At 43.1% G+C, this 26,110-nt stretch overlaps 1 protein-coding gene across 1 annotated transcript in view; it reads right to left on the bottom strand.

The window, feature by feature from the left end:
* Positions 1 to 26,110, bottom strand: part of LOC126259526 (basement membrane-specific heparan sulfate proteoglycan core protein-like) — a 209,811-nt gene that overhangs the window by 60,237 nt on the left and 123,464 nt on the right. The window contains exon 8 of the mRNA XM_049956391.1: positions 8,662 to 8,939. Coding sequence (XP_049812348.1) covers positions 8,662 to 8,939 — 278 coding nt within the window. The remainder of the gene's footprint in view (positions 1 to 8,661; positions 8,940 to 26,110) is intronic.

Raw genomic sequence — 26,110 nt, 5'->3', positions numbered from 1 at the left:
AAGCGATCCAGAATGGTCGGATTCTGACGATAGTTCAGATGACGAATATTTCGGTACTAGTGAAAATAATAGGAATACAGCTAATAGCGATATTGTACCTACCGATGACGAAGTTTCAAAACAACACCCAGATGTTGAGACTGAATGCAGAAAGAAAGAGCCACCTGATGACTCAGTGTTTATTTTGCAAAGAGTTCAAGTAAGCAAAGATTTTGAACTCCAGAAACCTAGGAAACCACCAGATATAAATGATTCACAGGACAGGAACGTATCTTGGGACGATGTCACAATCGACCAAGGTGCAGGTGCGTTGTGGAAAAAAACAGGAAGGGACATGATTTAGAGTTTGGGGTAGATTTATATCAGACTTTGAGAATGTCATGAACACCTTACATCATGAATCTACTGGATTCCCACCGGAAGAAATTTTGTTAGGCAGCAGAAGTAAAAGTTTAATTGAGGAAAAACTAGAGTTTCCGCCTTGTACAAGCTTGGGGTTGAATCAAAAGAAAGAATTAGACAGAAAAAGGGCAAAGCAAAAAGCTGAATCTAGATCTAAAAGACATGATAATAACATGAAAGTTTCAAAATTTAAAATTGGGGATTATGTTCTTTTAAAAACCCACGAAAAATCTAGTGAACTGAACCATGAAATTTCCAAATTTAAATATATTTATAATGGATCGTATATAATACAGAACATTCCACACGAAAATGCTTACTACCTGATCAACCCAAATTCCAAAAGACCTTTAGGTGTAAGAAATGTTGTGGACCTGAAACTGTATGTTCCTAGGAGTGAGTGACCTAAGTACACTCAGAAAGCAATTTGGAGTAAATGTATTGTATCTTATGCTGAAACTATTTTATCCCAAATGTAACAAATCTTTGTAAATATATGTATACCAATATCAGTGTGCTAATGTACTTATGTGAGTTTCAGATTACCAAATGTATTGTAAATGTAAAGATGTATGGAGAAAAGGGCTGAAAAGAAATAGCAAATGCTGTAAGCCAGATAAAAAATGGGACTGCCGAAAACCAAAGAAGGCAGTATATGAGTCATAATATAAAGGACTGCCAAAAATCAAAGAGGGAAGATAAATAGTTAAAAGAGAATTGTAAGTGTGATGCAGGAGATGTGATAAAAGGGTGCGAAATGGACTGCCCAAATCTGAATAATAGGCAGCAAATATGTGTAGTAAATTTTCTGAATATTATTGTGTGTTTATTAGTAAGTAAGGAAATGGACTGCCATTCAATGCAAGCAGCAACAAATTGTCTTATAGTGTATATAGGTATTTGTATTTGCTTTTGTAGCTAAGTGTTTGTGTTCCAGGTTTTGATTTTTTTTTTTTATTTCTCTGAGAAATTTAATAATGATAAGTAAATTGCTATTTAAATAATGTTGTGATAGGAGGTTGGACTGTGCCAAAGGCACTTAAGCAAACGATAAGTAAATGTTCTTGATATGTTAAAAAGTATAGACCTAAATAATGTGAGTGAAATTAAGTTTGTGGTATAAAAATTTTGATGGGACATTCACACAAAGAGTCAGAACCGTTGTATAAATATAAAATTTAGTGTTCCCATCAAATTTGCACTTAGTGAAATTTACTGGAAACAGGGGCATGTGTAACAACAACAACGCTGTACTATTGTACATATAATTTTTTTTCTTCTGATTTTCGATAAATTAGTGTAATCGATATTCTGATTTCATTTCTTTTTTTGTTTCATGCCATTATGTTAAGGAAACTGTAAACAAATTTCGATGTGAATATTAATGTTTATGTCAAATGTCAAACAATATTGTAACAGAATTGAAATGTAAGAAACGTTGAATCTGTTGTAAGATGTTACAGTTGTAATTGTGCGTCTGGTCCATACGTAGGCAATGTATTGGGATATGTAGAATGCAAAACCTCTGGTGAATACACTCTCTGTAGGGGAGCGGTAAAAGGTGGATGGCAGGCGAGCGCGGAAAAATGCACACGGGCGCTGCACGGCATAACGGGCTCAGCAGTAGGAGTCGGAGTCGGGCATTGGTCTGAGCAACACGTTCTGGATCGAGGAGGCTCTCCTGGAAGACGTGGTTTCATTGAGCCTCGGATGTGCCGTTCCGACGACTATGCAGCATGGCCAAATTCCATAAGCACTAAATGGAAAAGTATTGCGACGCTATGAAGAAGTAATGTGCCGGTACATCAAGAGCCATTGCTGTGATCGTATGTGTGCTCTGTGCCTCGTCATCTCGCCGCCCGCCGACCGCCGCATCGATACGAACAGGTTGAAACTTTTAGTACTGTATTCGTGTGGACCAGTGTTACTTTGTTCCATACTGTTCAATAACAACCTAAATTTTACCAGAACTGTCCTATCATTTAATTATCCTCACTACTAACCTAGACAGGGTCCTTTCCACAGGTTGTGCAAACCGAGTGTCCCGAGATGAAGATTCGGAGTTTATGTTAATAATAATTACTTACAGACCTAGCTATGTTAGAATGATGTTTAAAGAACTGTTTTGTTAATGAATCTATAGGTAAATAACAAAGGTCTGACAAAGTGGGAAGATAATTTTGAAATTGGTTTAGTAATTAAGTTTAATTATTTTGAGGCAGATATAATGGTAATTAAATGAGCAGGAAATAAGCTAAAAAGAGTAGTAACTCATATAGTGGAAATTTTGAGAGCTTAATGCTTTCAATAGTTAATAGTTTCAATACAGTGATCATAACAGTTTCAGCCCCCCCCCCTCCCTTTTTTTTATTCATTTGAATTCTGAAGTGTTCTAAACTGATTAGACTAGTAAAGTTAAAGCCAATATAAAACCCAAAATTTATCAGTGTTTTACATTTATCAAAACTGACATTGTGTGTGTGTTTCGAAAGTGCTATTTCTAGGGTAACCTATGCCCGATTTTAATCAGATCAATGGACAGTACGAAGTTTTGTAGTAAACATGTTATGTATTTATGGTTTATCCATATTGGTACAGAAAGTGAAATTATCAGTTCAGTAGATTTTCTGGTTCTATAATTTACCATATTATGCAGTGTTACTACGTGTTGTTATGCTCGAACGTACATCAACTTGTACAGGGAAGAAACTCAGTTAATGCCTAATTAGGCTGGCGACCGTATTATTAACAAATTGGTAACATCTTCTGTGTTATTTCTTGTCCGTCCTTTCTTGACGTATCATTGTTATTACTGAGTGGGTGTAAGTCTGATTTGCCTCCTTAAGGTGAAGCCCGTCAACTTACTATAGTACAGGCTTTAAGGAGTATCGTGCGCCCGAGCGTAGCGTTACAATATCACCAGACTTTCGGAAAAATAAGACCCACACAATTCTGAAGACAGCAAGGGCATAAAATTGTGACAACTATCACATAGTAAGCTTAACTACTCGTGAATACAGTTACTGACAAGAAAAATTTACAAAACAACGGAAAAGAAAACTGAGGATCTGTTTGACGACGATCAGTTTGGTTTTAGGCAAGATAAAGGCACCAGAGAGGCACTCCTGGTTTTGCACCCGTAATGGAAGCAAGCCTGAACTAAAACCAAGGCTCGTTCATTGGATTTTACAAACCGGAGAAAGCTTTCGACAATGTAAGATGGTGCAAGCCTTTCGAATATAAAATTTATACAAGAAAAAGAGGGAAAAATAAGATTATAAGACAAAGAACGAAGTGCTAAATTCAAAAGGGATGTAAGGCAGATATCGAGCCTTTCGTCTGTACTCTTCAGTATGTACAGCGAAGAACCGATGAAGGTAATAAAAGAGAGAATCAAAAGTAAGATTAAAATTTAATCTGAAAGAATATCAGTGACTATTTTTACTGAGTAATTAATGTCCTCAGCGAAAGAGAAGAAGAATTACAGGGTCTGCTGAGAGGAATGAACTGGGTTAAATACCGTGGACCGAGTGTAAATCGAAGGAAGACGGAAATAATGAAAAGTAGTGGAGACGCAAACTGCGATAAATATAACGAAGAGACAAAATTAAAGAATTCTGCTACCTTAGTATCGAAGTAACCCTTTTAGGACGAAGCAAGGCGGATATAACAACGATATTCGCTGAGGTAAAGAGGACCTTACTGGCCAAAAAGATTTTACTAGGACCAAAAGTAGGCCTTACACTAAGGAAGAGATTTTTGAGAATGCACACTTGGATCTCAGCAATGCATGAAAATGAATCACGGACAGTGGGGAAACCAGTAAGTAATAGAATTGGTGTGTCTGAGTGTGTCGATATAAATTGAAGTTGAAAATTAGGTGTATGCACAAGATAGGAAATTTGCATGTCTTCAGAAGAGTCAGCAAGGGGAGGAATACCTGTAGAACAGTGACAAGAGGAAGGATCACGATGACACGACATGTGTTACGACGTCAAGAATTTAATATCATAGTACTAAAGGAGGCCGATAGGGTAAAAGCTGTAGGGGAAGACAGATACTGGAATATATCTACCAAATAATTGTGTACTTCAGTGGGATATCGTGGCGGATTGTATCAGATCAGACAGATGACTAAGTGCCCCCGGTCTCCGATAAAATAAGAAGCTGGACGACGACTAAGTATCGAGTAGATCGTGAAGCTCTATACGGCCGCCCACCATTTCCGTCTGTAGGTGAAAAGCATACCAGCTAGCAGTGACGCGGGGAACAGGATAACAGTCAGCACCATCGAAACCTTTCACAAAGGAGATGCTCAATCACTGAAATTTTTACAACTTTTTTATAGTAAGGCACACGTGTGTGGCACCTGTTTTTTTGAAAATGAGTTGCGAAGCTGTTAACTTGCAACTAATTGATCAATTTCCTCTGATGTCTATGAAGTCTTTTTCGAAGGCTCTTTCCGATGCTGTTCATAAACTGTACAGTTGTCTGTCTGTCTGTCCCACAGAACATTCGCGTGTCCCTCCAACAACACGTAGATACATTGACCCATAGTATATACAGGGTGGTCCATTCACCGTGACCAGGCCAAATATCTCACGAAATAAGCGTCAAACGAAAAAACTACAAAGAGCGAAACTCGTCTAGCTATGGTTGGCCCGCTAAATGGCACTGCCATAGGTACAAAGGATATCAACTGCCTTTTTTACATGGGAACCCCCATTTTGTATTACATATTCGTGCAGTACGCGAAGAAATATGAACGTTTTAGTTGGACCACTTTTTTCGCTTTGTGATACATGGCGCTGCAATAGTCAGAAACTTATGGCTCACAATTATAGACGAACAGTTGGTAACAGGTAGGTTTTTTAAATTAAAATACAGAACGTAGGTACGTTTGAACATTCGGTTGTTCCAATGTGATACATGTACCTTTATGAACTTATCAGGCATGATGTTACAGCGTGATTATCTGTAAATTCCACATTAATGCAATAAATGTTCAAAATGATGTTCGTCAACCTCAATGCATTTGGCAATACGTGTGACGACATTCCTCTTAACAGCGAGTAGTTCGCCTTCCGTCATGTTCGCAGATGCATTGACAATGCTCTGACGCATGTTGTAAGGCGTTGTCGGTGGATCACGAAAGCAAATATACTTCAACTTTCTCCACAGAAAGAAATCCGCGGACGTCAGATCCGGTGGACGTGCGGGCCACGGTATGGTGCTTCGACGACCAATCCACCTGTCATGAAATATGCTATTCAAAACCGCTTCAGCCGCACGCGAGCTATGTGCCGGACATCCATCATGTTGGAAGTACATCATGCAGTGTAACATCTTTTAGTAACATCGGTAGAACATTACGTACGAAATCAGCATGCATTGCATTATTTAGGTTGCCATCGATAAAATGGGGGCCAATTATCCTTCCTCCCATAATAGCGCACCATACATTAACCCGCCAAGGTCGCTGATGTTCCACTTGTCCCAGCCATCGTGCATTTTCCGTTGCCCAGTAGTGCATATTATGCCGGTTTATGTTACCGCTGTTGGTGAATGACGCTTCGTCGCTAAATACAACGCGTGCAAAAAATCTGTCATCGTCGCGTAATTTCTCTTGTGCCCAGTGACTGAACTGTTCACGACGTCTAAACTCGTCGCCATGCAATTCCTGGTGCATAGAAATGGGGTACGGTTGCATTCGATGTTGATGTAGCATTCTCGACACCGACGTTTTTGAGATTCCCGATTCTCGAGCAATTTGTCTGCTACTTATGTAAGGATTAGTGGCGACAGCAGCTAAAACACCTACTTGGGCATCATCATTTTTTGCAGGTCGTGGTTGACGTTTCACATGTGGCTGAACACTTCCTGTTTCCTTAAATAACGTAACTATCCGGCGAACGGTCCGGACACTTGGAGGATGTCGTCCAGGATACCGAACAGCATACGTAGCACACGCCCGTTGGGCATTTTGATCACAATAGCTATACATGAACACGATATCGACATTTTCCGCTATTGGTAAACGGTTCATTTTAACACGGGCAATGTATCACGAAGCGAATACCGTCCGCACTGGCGGAGTGTTACGTGATACCACGTACTTATACGTTTGTGACTATTACAGCGCCATCTATCACAAGGTGAAAAAGTGGTCCAACTAAAACATTCATATTTCTTTACGTACTACACGATTATGTATCAAAAAATGGGGGTTCCTATTTAAAAAGAAACGCAGTTGATATCCGTTTGTCCTATTGCAGCGCCATCTAGATGCCAACTGTAGCGCCATCTGGTTTTCCCCTTCCAGCTAGACGAGTTCCGTGCTTTGTAGTTTTTTCGTTTGATGCTTATTTCGTGAGATATTTGGCCTGGTCACTATCAATGGACCACCCTGTATACACTATCCAGTCACATTATATATCTGCCAAAAGCCTTATTAAAGACCTTTCACACCGTGGACTTCTGCGTGACGTGCAGGAAGACAGTCAGTAAGGTCCTGGGAGAAGCCGAGATATGCCATGACGTCACTTGTAGCATGGCCAGCTAAGTTATTCTTCTCAGTTGAATACAGATGGAGATGGTCCCATGGATTCTCCATTGGGTTTTATTACAGGGAATTTATTGGCCAGACAATTACGGTAAACTCATACTGTTGCTATTCGAACAACACATGTACTTGCGACCTATGTCACACTTCGCACTATCTTGCTGGTAGATGCCATCGTGTCGAGCTAACAACAGGCTGCTTGTAGGTGTGCACATGCTCCCCAAAGATAGATGCATACTATTGTTTATCCACTGTGCCTCCAGAATGGCGACATCAAGCAGGGAATGCCACGAAAACATTCTCCAGAGCACAACATTCCCTCCTCCGACCTGCATCATTGCAAAGACTATTGCATGGCCGTAAACGCCAAAGACCATCTGTGCGATATAGCAAACAACGTGACTCATCTGAAAACATTCCAAAAGGCCATCTGTCACCATTCAGTGGTCGTCCAATGGAGGTTTTGGTGTGCAAAGTCCAGCCTGATTAGTGATCAGCATTGATGCGTTACGGGGGGTAGGACGTCAAACGGGCCGACTTGGAGCAGGAGAGGCACAACAGGACAATTTAATTTCCACTGCCCGTACTTTTACAAATAAATTCATAAAACTTTGAAAGCATGATCAGGAAGGATTCAGGATTCATACTCATAGTAGTGGAAACTCAAAAACGTAACAAACGCTACAAACATGCCAACCTGCACGCCTGATACGTCACTCAGTTTTCCCATTACGGCAACGACTTAACTGTTTCCTGAATCCCGCCCACATCCTAGTGCTGCCATCTGCTATCTGTGGTTGGTCAAACGCAGCTGGTGGTCACATTAGCCCTTTCGGACCCGGATTTTTTTTATAAGGAAGGATAAATTTTTTAATGTTCTTGGATGATTTTTTAATGATTTTAGATGCACGATTTATACAAATGTATGCCCCCGTTTTCAGTACGTACTTTGTACATTTGACATATATTTATGGACTAAGATAAATAATTTTGAAACGTTCACTGTTGTAATAAATAAACTAATAATTCAATGATTACAGTGCAACATAACATGTTTAGTTACACAGTGGAATATAACTAACCAATAGTTACCGTGAATTCTGGTGGCCACGAACCGCTGTGCACTGCTACATTCACTTATTAGTATTACAGTGATGAATAACAAGTGGGAGCAATTGTGGACGAACATTCACAGATTTTACATGACGTTTCCACAGAGGAAAAATATTTCTGATGCAACTAATACACTCTGAGTATTATTGTGCACAGTTGTAGACAGTGAGTCTGAAAGGGTTAATGTAAGTGGAGCGTGCATTTTTGTGGCCTGTCTTATCTGCCTCGTCATGTATTGACCTGACGACATCGTACTCTGGAGTATGTACTTACTGAAAGATTTGTTTGCAAACTAGTAAAAGAACATGATATTAGTTCATCTTGATATAAAAACCAACGTATTTAGTTAAGACGTTTTCGACGTGGTGTAATAAGTAAGAATTACAATGGTGCTACATCATCATCGGCGGAGGAACAAGAAATTCATGTGTTTTTACGGCCTGATTTACTTCAGGCAATGAAATGACATTACTACAGTGAAACATCAATGTGTAAACTGTCGGACGGCCGATACTACCTCCAAAACAATCGTACGAGTGGGCCTTACCACGTAGAGCATGACTCTAAAAGCTTCGGCCACTTACCGAGCGTCCGACGATGTTTATCCTGGTCCATTCACTGTGACCCCTGGGGCTGACAGCTGCAATGCGGATGGTGACTTGTCGATTCTGTTCGATGCCGCCCAGCAGGAAGACTGGCGACAGCTGCGTCTTGTTGACCAGCAAGTAGCCTGTGTAGAGGTCGTAGATCTCGATCTGGTAGCTCTGGCGGAATCCACGGTCAGTTTCGGTTGGGCACCGCACTGAGAAAACGTCCCTCTTCTCGTTCACAACGGAGCAGTTGGACGGAGCTTTCGGCACTCCTGTGAGAACAAAAGTGACTTATCCTAACGGCATTGTTTACGCCAGATCGCGTCAGTTCATGAAAATAACTTATAGTCTACAGGTTATACCTTACTACATTACTCGCCATTAAAATTGCTACACCACGAAGAAGACATGCGACAGATGCAAAATTTAATCGACACGAATAAGATGCTGTGATATGCAAATGATTAGCTTTTCAGAGCATTCACACAAGGTTGGCACCGATGGCGACACCTACAACGTGCTGACATGAGCAAAGTTTCCAACCGATTTCTCATACACAAACAGCAGTTGACCAGCGTTGCCTGGTGAAACGTTGTTGTGATGCCTCGTGTAAGGAGAAGAAATGCGTACCATAACGTTTCCGACTTTGATAAAGGCCGAATTGTAGCCTATCGCGATTGCGGTTTATCGTATCGCGACATTGCTGCTCGCGTTGGTTGAGATCCAATGACTGTTAGCAGAATATGGAATGGGTGGGTTCAGGAGGGTAATACGAAACGCCGTGCTGGATCCCAACGGTCTCGTATCACTAGCAGTCGGATTGACAGGTATCTTAACCGCATGGCTGTAACGGATCGTGCAGCCACGTCTCGATCCCTGAGTCAACAGATAGCGACGTTTGCAACACAACTACCATCTGCCCGAACAGTTCGACGACGTTTGCAGCAACATGGACTATCAACTCGGAGACCATGGCTGCGGTTACCCTTGACGCTGCATCACAGACAGGAGCGCCTGCGAAGGTGTACTCAACGACGAACCTGGGCGCACGAATGGCAAAACGTCATTTTTTTCGGATGAATCCAGGTTCTGTTTGCAGCATCATGATGGCCGCATCCGTGTTTGGTGACATCGCGGTGAACGCACATTGAAAGCGTATATTCGTCGTCGCCATACTGGCGTATCATCCGGCTTGATGGTATGGGGTGGCACTGGTTACACGTCTCGGTCACCTCTTGTTCGCATTGACGGCAATTTGAACAGGGGACGTTACTTTTCAGATATGTTACGAACCGTGGCTCTACCCTTCACTCGATCCCTACGAAACCCTACTTTTGAGAAGGATATTGCACAACCGCATGTTGCAGGTCCTGTACAGGCCTTTCTGGATACAGAAAATGTTCGACTGCTGCCCTGGCCAGCACATTCTCCAGATCTCTCACCAACTGAAAACGTCTGGTCAATGGTGGCAGAGCAGCAGGCTCGTCACAATACGCCAGTCAGTACTCTTGATTAACTGTGGTATCGTGTTGAAGCTGCATGGGCAGCTGTGCCTGTACACGCCATCCAAGCTCTGTTTGAGTCAATGCCCAGACTTATCAAGGCCATTATTACGGCCAGAGATGGTTGTTCTGGGTACTGATTTCTCAGTATCTATGCACCCAAATTGCGTGAAAATGTAAACACATGTCAGTTCTAATATAATGTATTTGTCCAATGAATACCCATGCATTATCTGCATATCTTCTTGGTGTAGCAATTTTAATGGCCAGTAGTGTACTGCATCCTGTCGCTTCCTTGTGATGTAAGAATGGGAATGTCACTCGATAACTTATCAAAGTAGATAATATTCTTACAATTTTTCTGTCTTATCCACCTTTTTTCCAAACACCTATGCTAACTTACGTCAGACTAACATACAACCCCTTTCAGAGCTCTGTTACGGCATGTGCTTTCTAATACAAAGTAAACTGCTTGTAATGAACCAACAATTATCAGGATGTAAAGTACTATCGAGCATTATTGGAAACATACGTTTACAAAAGAAGCTTCTATTACGTCTATAGCTACACGCGTTTTTTGCTCATCTGATACACAGTGAGGCATGGAAAACTTCTCGCACAAGACACAACTGTACAGTAAAACAGGAAAGTAATTTATCAGAGAGGCTCATCAAAAATACCTCAAAGTTAAACTATTATATATTAAACAGATGTCACTCTCTCCGGATTTCACAAAGGCAGCACTAAGGGAAGAAGATCAAGCTTCTAGCCAGGTAGGTGGTAAGTCAATTAGAACGACCTGAGTTCGGTCCCGTCGAGTATATTAAATTGGTCCTACAGAAGTGGGACAACGGGAGAGAGTGTGGGAGGCGGAGGGGGAGGGGGACAATTTTCAAAGTCGAGCCTACTGAAGTTGAGCAGAAGCGACAGTAGAATGTGTGCTATAAAATTTTGATAATTAGTGAAACTAAACCTCAAAGTTCGGCCGAAGTTTGTGTCAGTCTCTTGGATCAACACATTTATACCGAATTTGTAGGAAGTTACACGTCCACTATTTAGTAAGTACAGCAGTAATGTGAGGCAGAAACTATGTGGAATTGCTATAACGGAATGTGTGAAGAATGCCATGCGGAAAGTACATTATCTTACTAAAGATGAATGGAAAATGAATAGATTTACCTATCGACAGTTGTTATTACAAAAGTTGAATTAGTCTGAAATTAATGATTACGCCAAGTTATTTGCTGTGAAGACCACAGTGTTTACGTAGACCAGGTCCTGTTGAGTGCGGTATGCCTCCTCTCTGCCTCTGAACGGCAAATTAAGTTTTCTAGTTGGATGTAGAGAAACCTGTATTTCTTTAATTGCCAATTAAATAAATCTTTCAATGTTACTGGGAGAGTCAACCGACCAAATAATTATTAAGATGTACTCGACACTGAATCATGAACCACTTTATTTGTACCATTATATTTATAGGACTGTAGCCGTCCTACACTAAACAACGCAAGTACACATCAGGGACTTTAATGAATACATTCCCTAAGTGGATAATCATTCCCAGAGTGATGACGTGGAGGGTGAGTTTGCTAACAACGTACATACTGCTATCCAGTTATACTGTCTAAGTATGACAGAGCACTGAACTGTACCAAGTGAGCAGGAGTCGGCGTGTGGCTTTGGAAAGTGTATGAACTGAAACGTTGTTTATGTTAGTGTCAGAAGTCTATCTAAAGCGTGACTTGTCTTAAGTTTTCCTGAGTAGCATTATCATCGTGCAGCCAAAGATGACACGTGCAGATAAATGTTCGAACTAGCGGCCGAATCGTCTGTATAGGTCACGATTCTGAATTGTTTCATGCTGAACAACGATCAACTTGCTTCAGGGTATTTTGGGGGGGGGGGTGAGGGAGTGGGAGGGGTAGGTACCAGAGAACAATAGTAACAAAAGTTGTAGACCTATAGGAAGGCTCCGACAATGTAAGATGTTCACAATCTCTAGAATATTTTGAATAAAGTCCAAACAGACATATAATCTGTAAAATCTACAAGACAGATGTATTAGTTATGAAAATTCAGGTCAGTCTATTATTGTGCCATCACTATTGAATACATACAATCATTTCTGTAGAATGTTAATACAGTTGAAATATTAATGAATCTACCGAAATTAAACCCAAATACATTTTATGTCGGTTTTGGTTACTATCTTAATTATCCAGCCTTACAGGTTCTGTAATACCGCCTTTATGTTACTGTGTGCGCGACCAAATCGTTTACTGTATAATTAGATATTCAGTTTACTTTTTTTTTAGGTGGTACCTTAATTATTTATGTTGGATACACTGAGGAGACAAAAGTCATCGGATACCTCTTAATATCGAGTCTTGCGTCCTTTTGCAAGGCGTAGTGCAGCAACACCTCAAGGCACGGTCTCGAGTCGTTGGAACTCCCATGCAGAAATACTGAGCCATGCCTCTATGGAAGTCCATAACAGCGAAAGTGATGCCGATACAGAATTTCATGCACGAACTGACCTTTAGATTATGTCCCATAAATGTTCGCCTGGATTAATGTCAGGCATTCTGGGTGACCAAATCATTCGCTCGAATTGTCCAGAGTGCTCTTCAAACCAATTGCAAAGAATTGTGGCCCGTCACATGCCGCATTGTCGTCCATAAAAATTCCAGCATAGACTGGGAACACGATGTCCATGAAATGACGCAATTGGTCTCCAAGTAACATAAAATAATCATTTCCACTCACTGGTGGGTCAAGATGGACCAGAGGTCCCAGTCAGTTCCCTGTAAACACAGCCCACAACACTATGGAGCACCAACAACTTGCACACAGACTTGTTGACAACTGATGTCCATGGCTTCGTGTTGTCTGCGCCATACTCGAACCCTACCATTAGCTCTTACCAACTGAAATGGGGACTCATCTAACCAAACCACGGTTTTCGACTCGCCCAAGGTCCAATCGATATCGTCGGGAGCCTAGGAGAGGCGCTGAAGGGGATGTCGGAGCTGTTAACGAAGGCACTAGCGTCGGTCGTCTGCTGCCATACCCCTTTTGAGCAAAATTTCTCCGCACTGCCGAAACGGATGCGTTCGTCGTACTTCCCACATTGATGTTAGCGGTTATTTCATTAAGCGTTTCTTGCCTGTTAGCATTGACAGCTCTGCGCAAGCGTCACTGTTCTCGATCGTTAATAGAGGCAATCGTCCACTGCATTGACAGTAGTGGAAGGTAATGCCTAAAATTTGGTATTCTCGGCACTCTCTTGACGCTGTGGATGTCTTAATACTAAATTCGATAATGATTTCCGGATTGGAATGACTTATGTATCTAGTTCTAACTACCATTCCGAATTTAAAGGCTGTTAATTCCTGTCGAGCGGTGGCAATCACGTGGGAACCTTTTCACATGAATCACGTGAGTACAAATGATAGCTCCGCCAATGCAGTGCCCTTTTATACCTTGTTTGTGCAATACTACCGCCAATTGTATCGGTGTTTATCGCTATCCTATAACTTTTGCAAACTCAGTGTATAATGTGGTATTTTATGGAGGTAAGATTTTACTGAAGATTTGGAATGACTGATACGTTCGTCGTGTTTGTAGGTTTCATATACATTGTATCGCTCTCTCTCGATCGGTAGACTAAGGGGTGGAACGTTAATAGTGTGTACATTTGGTGCCGGTGGATCGCACCTACAATGTAGGCTATATATGTCGTTTGATGTATACGTGACGCATCAATGTGATTGTAGCTATATCAATGAATTTTTATAATTCAGTATGTTCCTACTATTCCTAGCAGATATCATCTTTATTATTTCCATGAATGTATACTGTAATAACGACGCTACACATTTACAGTTTGTTAATCCGAAGGATTTTTCTTGCGATGACCATAAACGTCGGATTCGTATCAAACAAATAAACACAAGTTTATACTTACTATCCCTCTACACAAAATCTACAGTGAAGCGCGAAAGAAACTGGCATGGGCGTGTGTATTCAAATACAGATTGTAAACAGGCAGAATACGGTGTTGCGGTCGGCAACGCCTATATGAGACAGCAAGTGACTGGCGCAGTTGTTAGATGGGTTACTGCTGCTACAACGACAGGTTAACAAGATTTAAGCGAATTTGATCGTGGTGTCATAGTCGCCGCACGAGCAATGGGACAAGCCATCACCGAGGTAACGATGAAGTGGGGATCTTCCCCCTACGATCATTCCACGACTTTACCATGAATATCGGAATCCGGTAAATCATCAAATCTCCATCATCGCTGCGGCCGGAAAAAGATACTACAAGAACGGAGGCATGGAAAATTGAAGAGAATCGTTCAACGTGACAAAAGCGCAACTCTTCCGCAAATTGCTGCAGATTTCAATGCTGGGCCATCAACAAGTGTCAGCGTGCGAACTATTCAAAACTTTTCTGAGCCGAAGGCCCACTCGTGTACCCTTGATGACGGCACGATTCAAAACTTTAAGCCTCGCCTGTGCCTTCAACACTCACATTGCACTGTTGATAACTGGAAACACGTTACCTTATCGGACGAGTCTCGTTTCAAATTGTTTCGAGCTGGTGGATGTGTATGGGTATGTAAACAGTGTCATGAATCTATGGACACTCCATGTCACCAGCGGACTCTTCAAGTTGGTGGGGCGTGTGCTGTTGGACCCCTGATACGTCTAGACACGATTATGACAGTAACACTACGTAAGCATCCTGTGTGATCACCTGCATACATTCATGTCCGTTGTGCGTTCCGAGCAATTCCAGCAGGACCATGTGACACCCCATACGCCCAGAATTGCTACAGAGTGGCTCCAGGAACACTCTTTTGAGTTTAAACACTTCCGCTGTCCACCAGTCTCCCGAGACATGAACATTATTGGGCATATATAGGATGCCTTGCAACGTGCTGTTCAGACGAGATCTCCACCCCCTAGTACGGATTTATGGACAGCCTTGCAGGAGTCATGGTGTCAGTTCCCTCCAGTAGTACTTCAGATATTAGTCGAGTCCAAGCCACTTCGTGTTGCATCACTTCTCCCTGCTCGTGGGGACCATACATGGTATTAGGCAGGTGTACCAGTTTCTTTGACTCTTCAGTGTATCACTTCCTTTTGAATAACACCTTCCTCCAACAGTGCAACACTATCCGAATCTTTTTCTATCCTACACCAGCCTTCTGAGACTCCCACTAAACAACTTGACGTTACCCTGTTCTTCACAGTCCGCCCCTGTAGCTGAGTGGTCAACGTGACGGATTGCCGACCTACAGGCCCAGGTTCGATTCTCGGCTGAGTCGGGGATTTCCTACGCTCAGGGACTGGGTTAGTGTTGCCTTCATCATCATTTCATTCCCATCCGGCGTGCAGGGCGCCCAGTGTGGCGACGAATGTAATAAGACCTGCACCAAGGCGGCCGGACCTGCTCCGTAAGGGGCCTCATGGTCAATGACGCCAAACTCTCATTTCCATTATTTCTTCTTCAAAACGTAAACCGGTACCAAGGCCGCGATCTGGCTGCTGCATCGTCACTCAATCTCCACTATTCTCATCCACATCGTCCATACCTTTTCCATCGACGTTATTGGCGCTGACATTAACATGCACACCTTTCCATATTTCACCTTAGTTTCTCCCAACCTCCTTGAACGCCTCACCACGGCAGTTCTCGATCCATTTGCACCTCCGCCCCCCCCCCCCTCCCTGGACGCTACCTGTTCCTCATGCAGCTCATCCAAACTTTTGATAGGTCAGCCAAGCCTACTCCCGCAGCGGTTGGATTGTCTACTGGGAATCCATAGATATTCAGACTGGAAGCTACCCACAAACATCCCAGCAATTTGATTTTATTCCTCGTGTCACGTCCTTCCTTTAGCAGACCTTTCCAGATATTATAATCGCCCACATTTCTACCGAGATCATATGCCACGTCAACCCACACTTCTCCTTCGTGCATTCCGTCCGTTACACCGATCCTGCCCATTGACGCATGGCCAGGATCCGTTCATACTCCACTGGCAAATACAGAGCCAGATCAAGAAATTATTAAATACAAAAAAACCGCCTCCAGTACTGCCACTGCCGCCCAATATGCTCCCGAGTCAGTGCTACACTCCCCATTACCTCTTCCAAATTTCTGAATGCACTGCGTCGCCCCTCTGTCTGTAACCTCTTGCCTGAGTACCCACACCGCCATAACAACCATCCCTCACGTGACAACCTGAACAAGGATAACTAGTTTGGATCGTATCTGTCTGACATCTTCTTCATTCGTGATGACCTTCATTTTAAGTACTCCCTATTCCCCAAAACTCATGAATGCATAAATATCAGTCTCCTAGCACGAATTCCAAGGTTGCACTACTTTGACAACATACCATAAACAGAAGTACTTCACGAAAAATGCAACACTTTTCCTGTTCACCCCCTAGCAGATACTTCCATTCCTTTCTAGCCACACTTACATCCCTACATTCTTAAAGCTCAGTTGTTCCCAACCCCGTAAGCTGCTGGGCCGTTTACAAATATATCCCACCGTCCTTAGCCCTACACACGCTTCTTGATGACAATGAAAGTCCAGCTCACATCCAAAACTACTGCACACATCCGGTGTTCCCACTTTTGTTTGTTTTTTTTTTAGTGACGGGCTTCTTACTGGTATGATGTGGCCCGCCATGTTTTCCTCTCCCGGGCGAACCTTTTCATCTGAAAGAAGAAATTTTCAACATACGTCCTCAACTATAGCGGGAGGTATTCCGTCTTCGCCTGCCATAGTGGCCGAGCGGTTCTAGGCGCCACAGTCTGGAACCGCGCGACTACTACGGTCACAGGTTCGAATCCTGCATCGGGCATGGATGTGTGTGCTGTCCTTAGGTTAGATAGGTTTAAGTAGTTCTAAGGTCTAGAGGACTGATGACCTCAGAAGTTAAATCCCATAGTGCTCAGACTCATTTGAACCATTTTTTATTCCGTCTTTCTCTACAGTTCCCACCATCCACAGAAGCATTACCTTCACCTACGTAGTTGCTACCTACAACCCCCCTATGCTTTTCTACCTGCACCCTTCATCCTTTTAGAACGCGCTTTCCCCTCCTCAAATCCTTTTCTCCCATTGCAAGTCCTTCAGCTTTTAAGTGAAACTGCATTGCTGTCTTTCAGAACAACGTCACGACTGCTGTAATGTGTTTCGGATGGATGTAATTTCACTCTTTATCTTTTCGTCTTTCGATATTAATTCGTATTACAGATAAAATCAGCAGTCTCAATGGTTTATGTAAATGCCAAAATATTATTCCTTTATACATTTTTTAAAACCATCTGTATACTTTTAACCTTTCAATAAGTTTCCTTTCGTCTTATATGTTTTTAATTCTCTTGGCTGAAGAAGGGAATGTTCTACCACTGCCAGCCAACCCTACCCATGTGGGGCAATGGGGACAAAGTAACAATAAAGAAAGAAACAAGAGACAAATGTCGAGGACCCTCTTCGTTATACCTGTTACCACTGAGCCAGTTTTCGCCACTAATCACGTTGCAACCGAGGGGCATCTGACTTACAGAAAGAGTGCCATCACATAGCTGAAACTTCAGATTCCCTCCACCAGTCCCAAATTTCCTCTCTATAGTGGCGATCTCATTACTGACTGCAGAAATTCACCGTTTTGTGTCTCCTGCAAAACCTCATATTTTCTGAAATAGTGTCGCAAATTCGCTTTCCTTTCAACCCGCCACGATTCCCATTTTGTCGGCATTTTCCGCTGTTTTGCTGTAAATTACTGCTCATTTATTTCACACAATTTCGACTTCAATGCCACTCTCAAGAGCAATTTGATCTTAAAATTAATGAAACGTACTGAGCATACAGTGGCAGGCATAATACGAGGAATCAAAACTCAACACAAATTTAACAACGTTGCTACCTCATGTTGTACCCTGCATTGTAAGATTTGTACGATTTATTAATTTGGCAATCCAACTTGCACTTGAGACTGGCTATAAAGCCGAAATCACAGTTTTGTAAAATAAATGAGAAATAATTTACAAACAGTTGACGGAAATTTCGTTACAAGCATACTGCGTGACCGTGCGACACCACAAAGGAAATATCATTTATTTCCACCCTGCCTTTTCCACCAAACTAAAGGCCAAATCCTCACTTATCGATCCTGTATTAACTGTGACAGTTCGTACCACTGACAATCCATTTCATCCGAATAAATCTCTCCACCTGCCGCACACTGCTGGAGATACCCTCAGATTCCCAACTATCGTCCTCCAAAATATTAACCCCTTCCAACGACCAAACAGCCTATAGCCAAATTTCCTTCCAATCTGATGCCTACTCCACTTCAGCCCGATCGAACACTGTTGAGTCTCTTGCCATTTTCTCGGTGTGTGTGCACTACTGGACCCAGGGCTGTTAAATTCGGGCTCAACTGAGGCTTCAAGATGTGTATCATTTGTGTGAGCAATGTTGTTCTGTCGATTAGTGTAGCACTTATGGCGTTTTCTTTTATGCTTCTTATGCCACGTCAATCTCCATTCTTGTTCATTCCCGATTGTTAAAATTACTGGAAAGTGCGGGTTGTCGAATGCTTGCTATGTGTTTTAAGTGCTGCAGACGAGTGTCATGTTTTTGGTTTGGTGTATGATGTTGATCTCAGGATGCCACCATTTTATTCTGTAAAGTGTAGTGGGCCAGTTGCCTCAACGGCGTCTAAAGATTTCGATGTGTCAAGTTAATTTAAGTACATCTCACGTATGTCCTCTTGTGTAGAGGTCGGGTCAGAATACTTATCTCTGGTTGTTTTCTAAGGTGTTTCATGATTCACAATGAAAAGTTACCATTCGTTGTAAGGTTGCTGTTATTGTAAACTGAAATATTTGTCATAATACATTTAACATTGGTCATTTGCACTCATTTTGTTGTCTCCTTCTGTGAGTCACTGTGCCTTAAACATATACTTATGCCTCAGTTTGCTATTTTAATATAATGTGCAGGAGAGATTACAGTCATACATTTTGCAACCAGTTGTCAGCTCAAAGATTTGTTGTGCTATAGCCATATGCGATCAGATGTATTTCAAAATCAAAGCCGGCTGCTAAGCCGAGCGGTTCTAGGAGCTTCAGACCGGAACCGTGCTGCTGCTACGGTCGCAGGTTCGAATCCTGCCTCGGGCATGGATGTGTGTGATGTCCTTAGGTTAGTTAGGTTTAAGTAGTTCTAAGCCTATGGGACTGATGACCTCAGATGTTAAGTCCTATAGTGCTTAGAGCCACTTGAACCATTTCAAAATCAAACTGTTGTAATCAGCCAACTGTTGTAATCATACATCCTACAAAGCACATATAATCCCCTTTCCAGGCCTTAAATGCAACTGCTGTTAGTGACCAGAAAAATATCACTGATTGGCCACAACCCCTGTACAACACCTCCACCATACACCTCATTTGAGCCGCTTCTTCAAAACGCTAACAATATCCTGCTTGACAAAATGTATCCGACCCCAAAATGTCCATCCCCTACGATTTTCTTCTGCTCACATGTATTTTTGTACACGCTTATTTCCGCTGGTATTAAAACGCAGCACATCTTCTGCAGAACTGAGGTGGAGCATTAGTTTACCACTTATTCCTCCAATGTGCACGGTTCTAGTCTCGCAGCACGCCCATCCTGAAGTAACACAACTGCACGTGTCAGCATCTCCCATAATCCTTCGACGCATCACAGCAGCAGTCATCGATCTAATAGGAAGTGGCACCTATTGGTTCTACTCATCACCTATTACACACAACACCGTTCCCAGCCGCCCCAACCCCACTCAGAATCAAAATATTCGTCCAAAAATTACGCAAAACTACTCCCACACTAACTGAAATGTCTATCAGGAGAAAATGATAGGTACCCAGATTGGTAGCCACCTACTAACCTTCTATAAACATGCTATCATCCCATCATTTTTCATTCAAGAGACCCCGTCAGATGCTACAATTGTTCATATTGTTGCCAAGACCAAATACCCAAGTCGCTCAGTGAACGTGCTTCCCCATATCCTCCTCCCCCCCTCCACACACACACACACACACACACACACACACACACACACACACACACACAAGCCCTCCTCCTCCTCCTCCAAGAGCCTAGCAACTTATACTGATCCTCTCCACGGACCGTGTAAGGGATGCACTCACACGCGACCAGTAAACGCAGTGACAAATAGCAAATGAAGTTATCAAATGTATCGGTATAGTGACAGGGGCTAGTGATGTCATATCGACCACGATTACTTAAGTTGATAGAGGCATCAATAAGACTAGAAGAGATTTTATACTAGAAACAGAAGAGGAGCAATTGTTACTGTCCTTCTTAGACAATGACCAGACATCACTTACACTCCTGGAAATGGAAAACAGAACACATTGACACCGGTGTGTCAGACCCACCATACTTGCTCCGGACACTGCGAGAGGGCTGTACAAGCAATGATCACACGCACGGCACAGCGGACACACCAGGAACCGCGGTGTTGGCCGTCGAATGGCGCTAGCTGCGCAGCATTTGTGCACCGCCGCCGTCAGTGTCAGCCAGTTTGCCGTGGTATACGGAGCTCCATCGCAGTCTTTAACACTGGTAGCATGCCGCGACAGCGTGGACGTGAACCGTATGTGCAGTTGACGGACTTTGAGCGAGGGCGTATAGTGGGCATGCGGGAGGCCGGGTGGACGTACCGCCGAATTGCTCAACACGTGGGGCGTGAGGTCTCCACAGTACATCGATGTTGTCGCCAGTGGTCGGCGGAAGGTGCACGTGCCCGTCGACCTGGGACCGGACCGCAGCGACGCACGGATGCACGCCAAGACCGTAGGATCCTACGCAGTGCCGTAGGGGACCGCACCGCCACTTCCCAGCAAATTAGGGACACTGTTGCTCCTGGGGTATCGGCGACGACCATTCGCAGCCGTCTCCATGAAGCTGGGCTACGGTCCCGCACACCGTTAGGCCGTCTTCCGCTCACGCCCCAACATCGTGCAGCCCGCCTCCAGTGGTGTCGCAACAGGCGTGAATGGAGGGACGAATGGAGACGTGTCGTCTTCAGCGATGAGAGTCGCTTCTGCCTTGGTGCCAATGACGGTCGTATGCGTGTTTGGCGCCGTGCAGGTGAGCGCCACAATCAGGACTGCATACGACCGAGGCACACAGGGCCAACACCCGGCATCATGGTGTGGGGAGCGATCTCCTACACTGGCCGTACACCAATGGTGATCGTCGAGGGGACACTGAATAGTGCACGGTACATCCAAACCGTCATCGAACCCATCGTTCTACCATTCCTAGACCGGCAAGGGAACTTGCTGTTCCAACAGGACAATGCACGTCCGCATGTATCCCGTGCCACCCAACGTGCTCTAGAAGGTGTAAGTCAACTACCCTGGCCAGCAAGATCTCCGGATCTGTCCCCCATTGAGCATGTTTGGGACTGGATGAAGCGTCGTCTCACGCGGTCTGCACGTCCAGCACGAACGCTGGTCCAACTGAGGCGCCAGGTGGAAATGGCATGGCAAGCCGTTCCACAGGACTACATCCAGCATCTCTACGATCGTCTCCATGGGAGAATAGCAGCCTGCATTGCTGCGAAAGGTGGATATACACTGTACTAGTGCCGACATTGTACATGCTCTGTTGCCTGTGTCTATGTGCCTGTGGTTCTGTCAGTGTGATCATGTGATGTATCTGACCCCAGGAATGTGTCAATAAAGTTTCCCCTTCCTGGGACAATGAATTCACGGTGTTCTTATTTCAATTTCCTGGAGTGTAGTTCAAATATGACGGACTGAAAAGAATTATGTGCAAATACTAAACATTTTAAATCGCGATCTGGAGACATGGATGCCGAGTAAATACCCATCGAAGTTTAATAACAGGACTCGAAGAATGATGAGGTAACAACCGTGCGTGCCTCGTGTTCGCGCTATGTCTCATTTGACAACCTGTTTTTAAATTACAACCACCTCGATATGTTAATTTCAATTACTGACGTCACTGAGTTGCCGCCTCGACTACCCGTAAATGGCAGCAGCAGCGCTTATCGATATAAGCCCTGGTGTATTATCTTTGCTGACTATGACAGAAACACATGTTCCCCAACATGACAGAAACACACGTTCCCATCATAATAAAAACCTCTCCGTTCCACTGCATCGCTCAGTCACCTTCTCCAAGTCCTTTACAGTAGCGGGAACCCGACTCTGGAATAACCTCCCTCGTTATGTTAGAGAACTTAAAAACATGACCGGCTTCAAAAAACAGTTAATGACGTATCTACTTAAGCAACAGTAATGCCTTCCTCTGTACATGAGTGCACTTCACCTCATTAGTTCCCTCTTTCCCCCTCCTTATACCTCCCGTACCCAAAACTCGCTGTACTAGTAAACATCTACTTCACACACCAAGATATTAATGTACATCTGCACAAACCTTCATTACTATTGCCAATCTTTCTCTTGTTTGTCATTATTATTTGATTTTTTTTACTGTTATTATTATTGCTTTCACCATAATCTGTATGTATAGCACCTGATGTAAAAATACTGCCAGCATTTACTTTATTAGGTCTTAGTCATGTTTATCATTATTATGTGATTTTTTGTTTTACTGTTATTATTATTGCTTTTATCATAATCTGTATGTATAGCAACTGTTGTAAAAATACTTCCGCATTTACTTTATTAGGTCTTAGTCACCACTCTTTATTCATATTGTCACTAGAGTAAGCTAATTTTCTCATTTAAACTATGTTCATGATGTAACTCTGATGTGTGAAATGCTGCATGTGTGGAACACTGGTCCGATGTATGAGAGGGCCTGATGGCCCTAATCTGATCAGGTTAAATAAATAAATAAATAAATTACTTCTCGGCTGTCGTGTGTTCGGAGTTAGTTCGGAATTGCCAGTGTGTTGGGAGGCTCTAGCAGTGCAGTTCGGAGCTGGCAGCGTTTGACTTAGGACGCGGCAGAAGTTCAGTCGGGGTGCGGCTGCAGTGAGGTCCGGGCAGCCATGACTCGCCCGACGGTTGCCACTTGAGTGCGGACCACCTTCGTTGGTCGACGGTCGTTCGTCTTGTTGGACGACGTGTATGTTGGCCGGCGATTGCTTATGTGTTGCCTACGTGTGCCGACTCGTTATTCGTCCTTGTTATTGCACTGTCACTATCTGTTGTCTCCGTGCTGATGTGTGGCAGTCGGTCGGTTAGCGTGGAGCAGTGAGGAAATCTCCACGGGGCGTAGTTTGGCCGGGCCTGCAGGTGGTCTCTACGCAGTTTCAGAGTGAGTGGGGCTGTTCCCATTGTTACGAGATCTATGACTCACCAAACCTGGACGAGAAAGTGAAGTTTGGATTTAATTTATCAGAAAATGAAGACTGTTCACATGTGCCGTCTGGTTCTCGTTGGGACATTCCCTTCGAACAACAACATGTGTGTTCGAGTTCGCGAAGGTTTAGTCACCGTCCGGTGGAGTCTAACTGTATTTGGTTATTTGCAACTGAAGTGCACTAGCGGAATTTCCTGCCTTGTGGCCCTTAACGTTCCGGTTAACTGCCCTGGCCATTGACGTAAATTCAGGTAGTGTCCTTTCCTAACTGTGTTGTCACTGTCCAGCACAGTGTGTACTTTGACAGCTTAATTATGCTTGGTTGTGGGTGTCCACGCCTTTACATTTGCACTGAACTCCCGGTTGTGCGCTAATCAAGTGGAGCGCCGTCCGTTGACTGTCTATTGGTTGGGTTGTCGTCGTATCGAGAATGGCTCGGCTGACTGCCTGTCTCACCTAAGAGAGCGTTAGTATTTCAAGTGCTGGCCAACACCCCGAAGCTTCTGAGCGCCATTTCTGTTGTGTGTATTTGTATGGCTCATAGCCGATGGTTTTGAATTATGTTGAAATGTTTTTGGTGGCGTTTTAAGTCACAGGCCTTCAGCCACTTAAATATTAAAGTTCCTTGCTTATCATGTGTTAGATTGTTTGGGCCTTCAGCCTGATTAATATATTGTTTTAAGATAAAGCTTTGGGCCTTCGGCCTACTAAAAATTGTTTTATTTGTGTTTTGAGTCATGGGCCTTCAGCCGTTTTAAAACTAAAAGTTTCGTTCTTGTCAGGTGTTACATTGTTTGGGCCTTTAGCCTGATTAATATATTGCTTAAAGATAAAGCCTTGGGCCTTCTGCCTACTAAAATTTACTTTAGTGGTGTTTTAAGTCATGGGCCTTCAGCTGCTTTAAAAATTAAAGTTACTTGCTTGTCAAGTGTTAGATTGTTTGGGGCCTTCAGCCTAATTTAAGATAAGACCTTGCTGTTTAGATTTATTTTACCTTGAGTTTTAAGCCTCGGGGCCTTCATCCATATTTAAATTAAGGATCTTTGTCTTTCGAGCATCAAAATGTTTGAGGCCTTCAGCCTAATCCAAGATAAGGCCTTCTGCCTTGTGTTTTATTTATTTAATTTTCCCTAGGGTCTTAAATAATGGGCGTTCAGCCGTCATTAAATTAAGGTTGTTGCTTTACAAGTGTTGGATGTTTGTGCCTCCAGCCAAATTATAGAACATACTTAACGTGAGGCCTTCTGCCTTGTAAATATTCTCTTTGGCGTCCGAATTTTGAGTTTTTCTTTGTTTTTTTTTTTTTTTTTTATTGAGGCATAAGATAGTTTGGCGTATTCAGCAAATAACTAAGTTCAAGAATTTGTACTGTGATATTTGGTCCAATAAATAAAGCTATATGTGGTCGAATGTAACTGAAAGCCGTTCATTTTGGCCCCTTTCCACAGTTCCAACTACCTGTCCTGTCCTGCGTTTTTAGCAGGGCGTTTCAGACATGGCTTTAGCAGTACAGAAAAAAAACGCGGAAATGTCGCCAGACAAAAGTAAACCGATAAATGTGAATCTATTAAAAGGCAGCTAAGAGCAGCGTACTGCTGATTCCACCATCATATCTTAGAGAAAGCTGTTGCCGAAATCCTGTGAAAATTCTGGTCCCTTGTAATGGGTCGACGACTTCTGTCCGGTCACTCGTTGACCAGTCTGGTGTGGCTAAACGAAAGCTGAAGTTTTAAATTTAACGTTTAAAAAATCAGTCACGTAGGGGGATCGGTTCACCGTCACACAGATCCCTGTATAGAGGAGATAGAAAATTGCATGGTAGCATCGAGAAGTAACTCAAAGACTTGAAGACAAATAAGAAGCCAACTCCGGACGGAATCCCAATCCGGTTTTACAGAATCTTCGGCACTGACGCCATAACTTAGGTAGCACTTATCGTGACTACCTCGTCCAACGCAAAGTCTCAAGTGTCTCGAAAAAGGCGTAAGCGGCTTCTATATATGGGAAGGGTAAAAGAACTAACCCACAGAATTACATAACAATATCGTTTACCATTGGTTTACTGCAGAATTCTAGAACATATTCTAAGTTCGAATACAATAAACTTCCTTGAGATGTAAATGCTTGTCTATAAATCAGCAAGGATTTAGAAAGCTTCGCTTGTGCGGATCTCATCTTGTCCTGTCCTCTTAAGATATCCTCCGACACACAGGTGAAGCGCAACAGACAGATGTCATATTCTTAGATTTCCAAAAGTCTTGGACACAGTGTCACTCTGCAGACCGTCAACGAAGGTTCGAGCATGTGGAATATGTGCCCAAATATGTTAGTAGGTCGAAGAATTCGAAAGTAATAGTGCCCAATAATATGTACTGCTACATGAGTGCTCATCACGACTGCAGTACGTAACAACATGAATGTCCGTCTCCTTTTCAGTTACTCTTAAAAATGTATGCTACTATACTGAACTGCTGACAATCTACAAATTAATACTATCAATCAGACTGCAGCGGTCTACTGATAACTCCCCGTA

Source organism: Schistocerca nitens, chromosome 5 (assembly GCF_023898315.1).
Source record: "Schistocerca nitens isolate TAMUIC-IGC-003100 chromosome 5, iqSchNite1.1, whole genome shotgun sequence".
NCBI classification, from domain to species: Eukaryota; Metazoa; Arthropoda; class Insecta; order Orthoptera; family Acrididae; genus Schistocerca; species Schistocerca nitens.
This window is presented reverse-complemented; position numbering and strand designations above follow the sequence as displayed.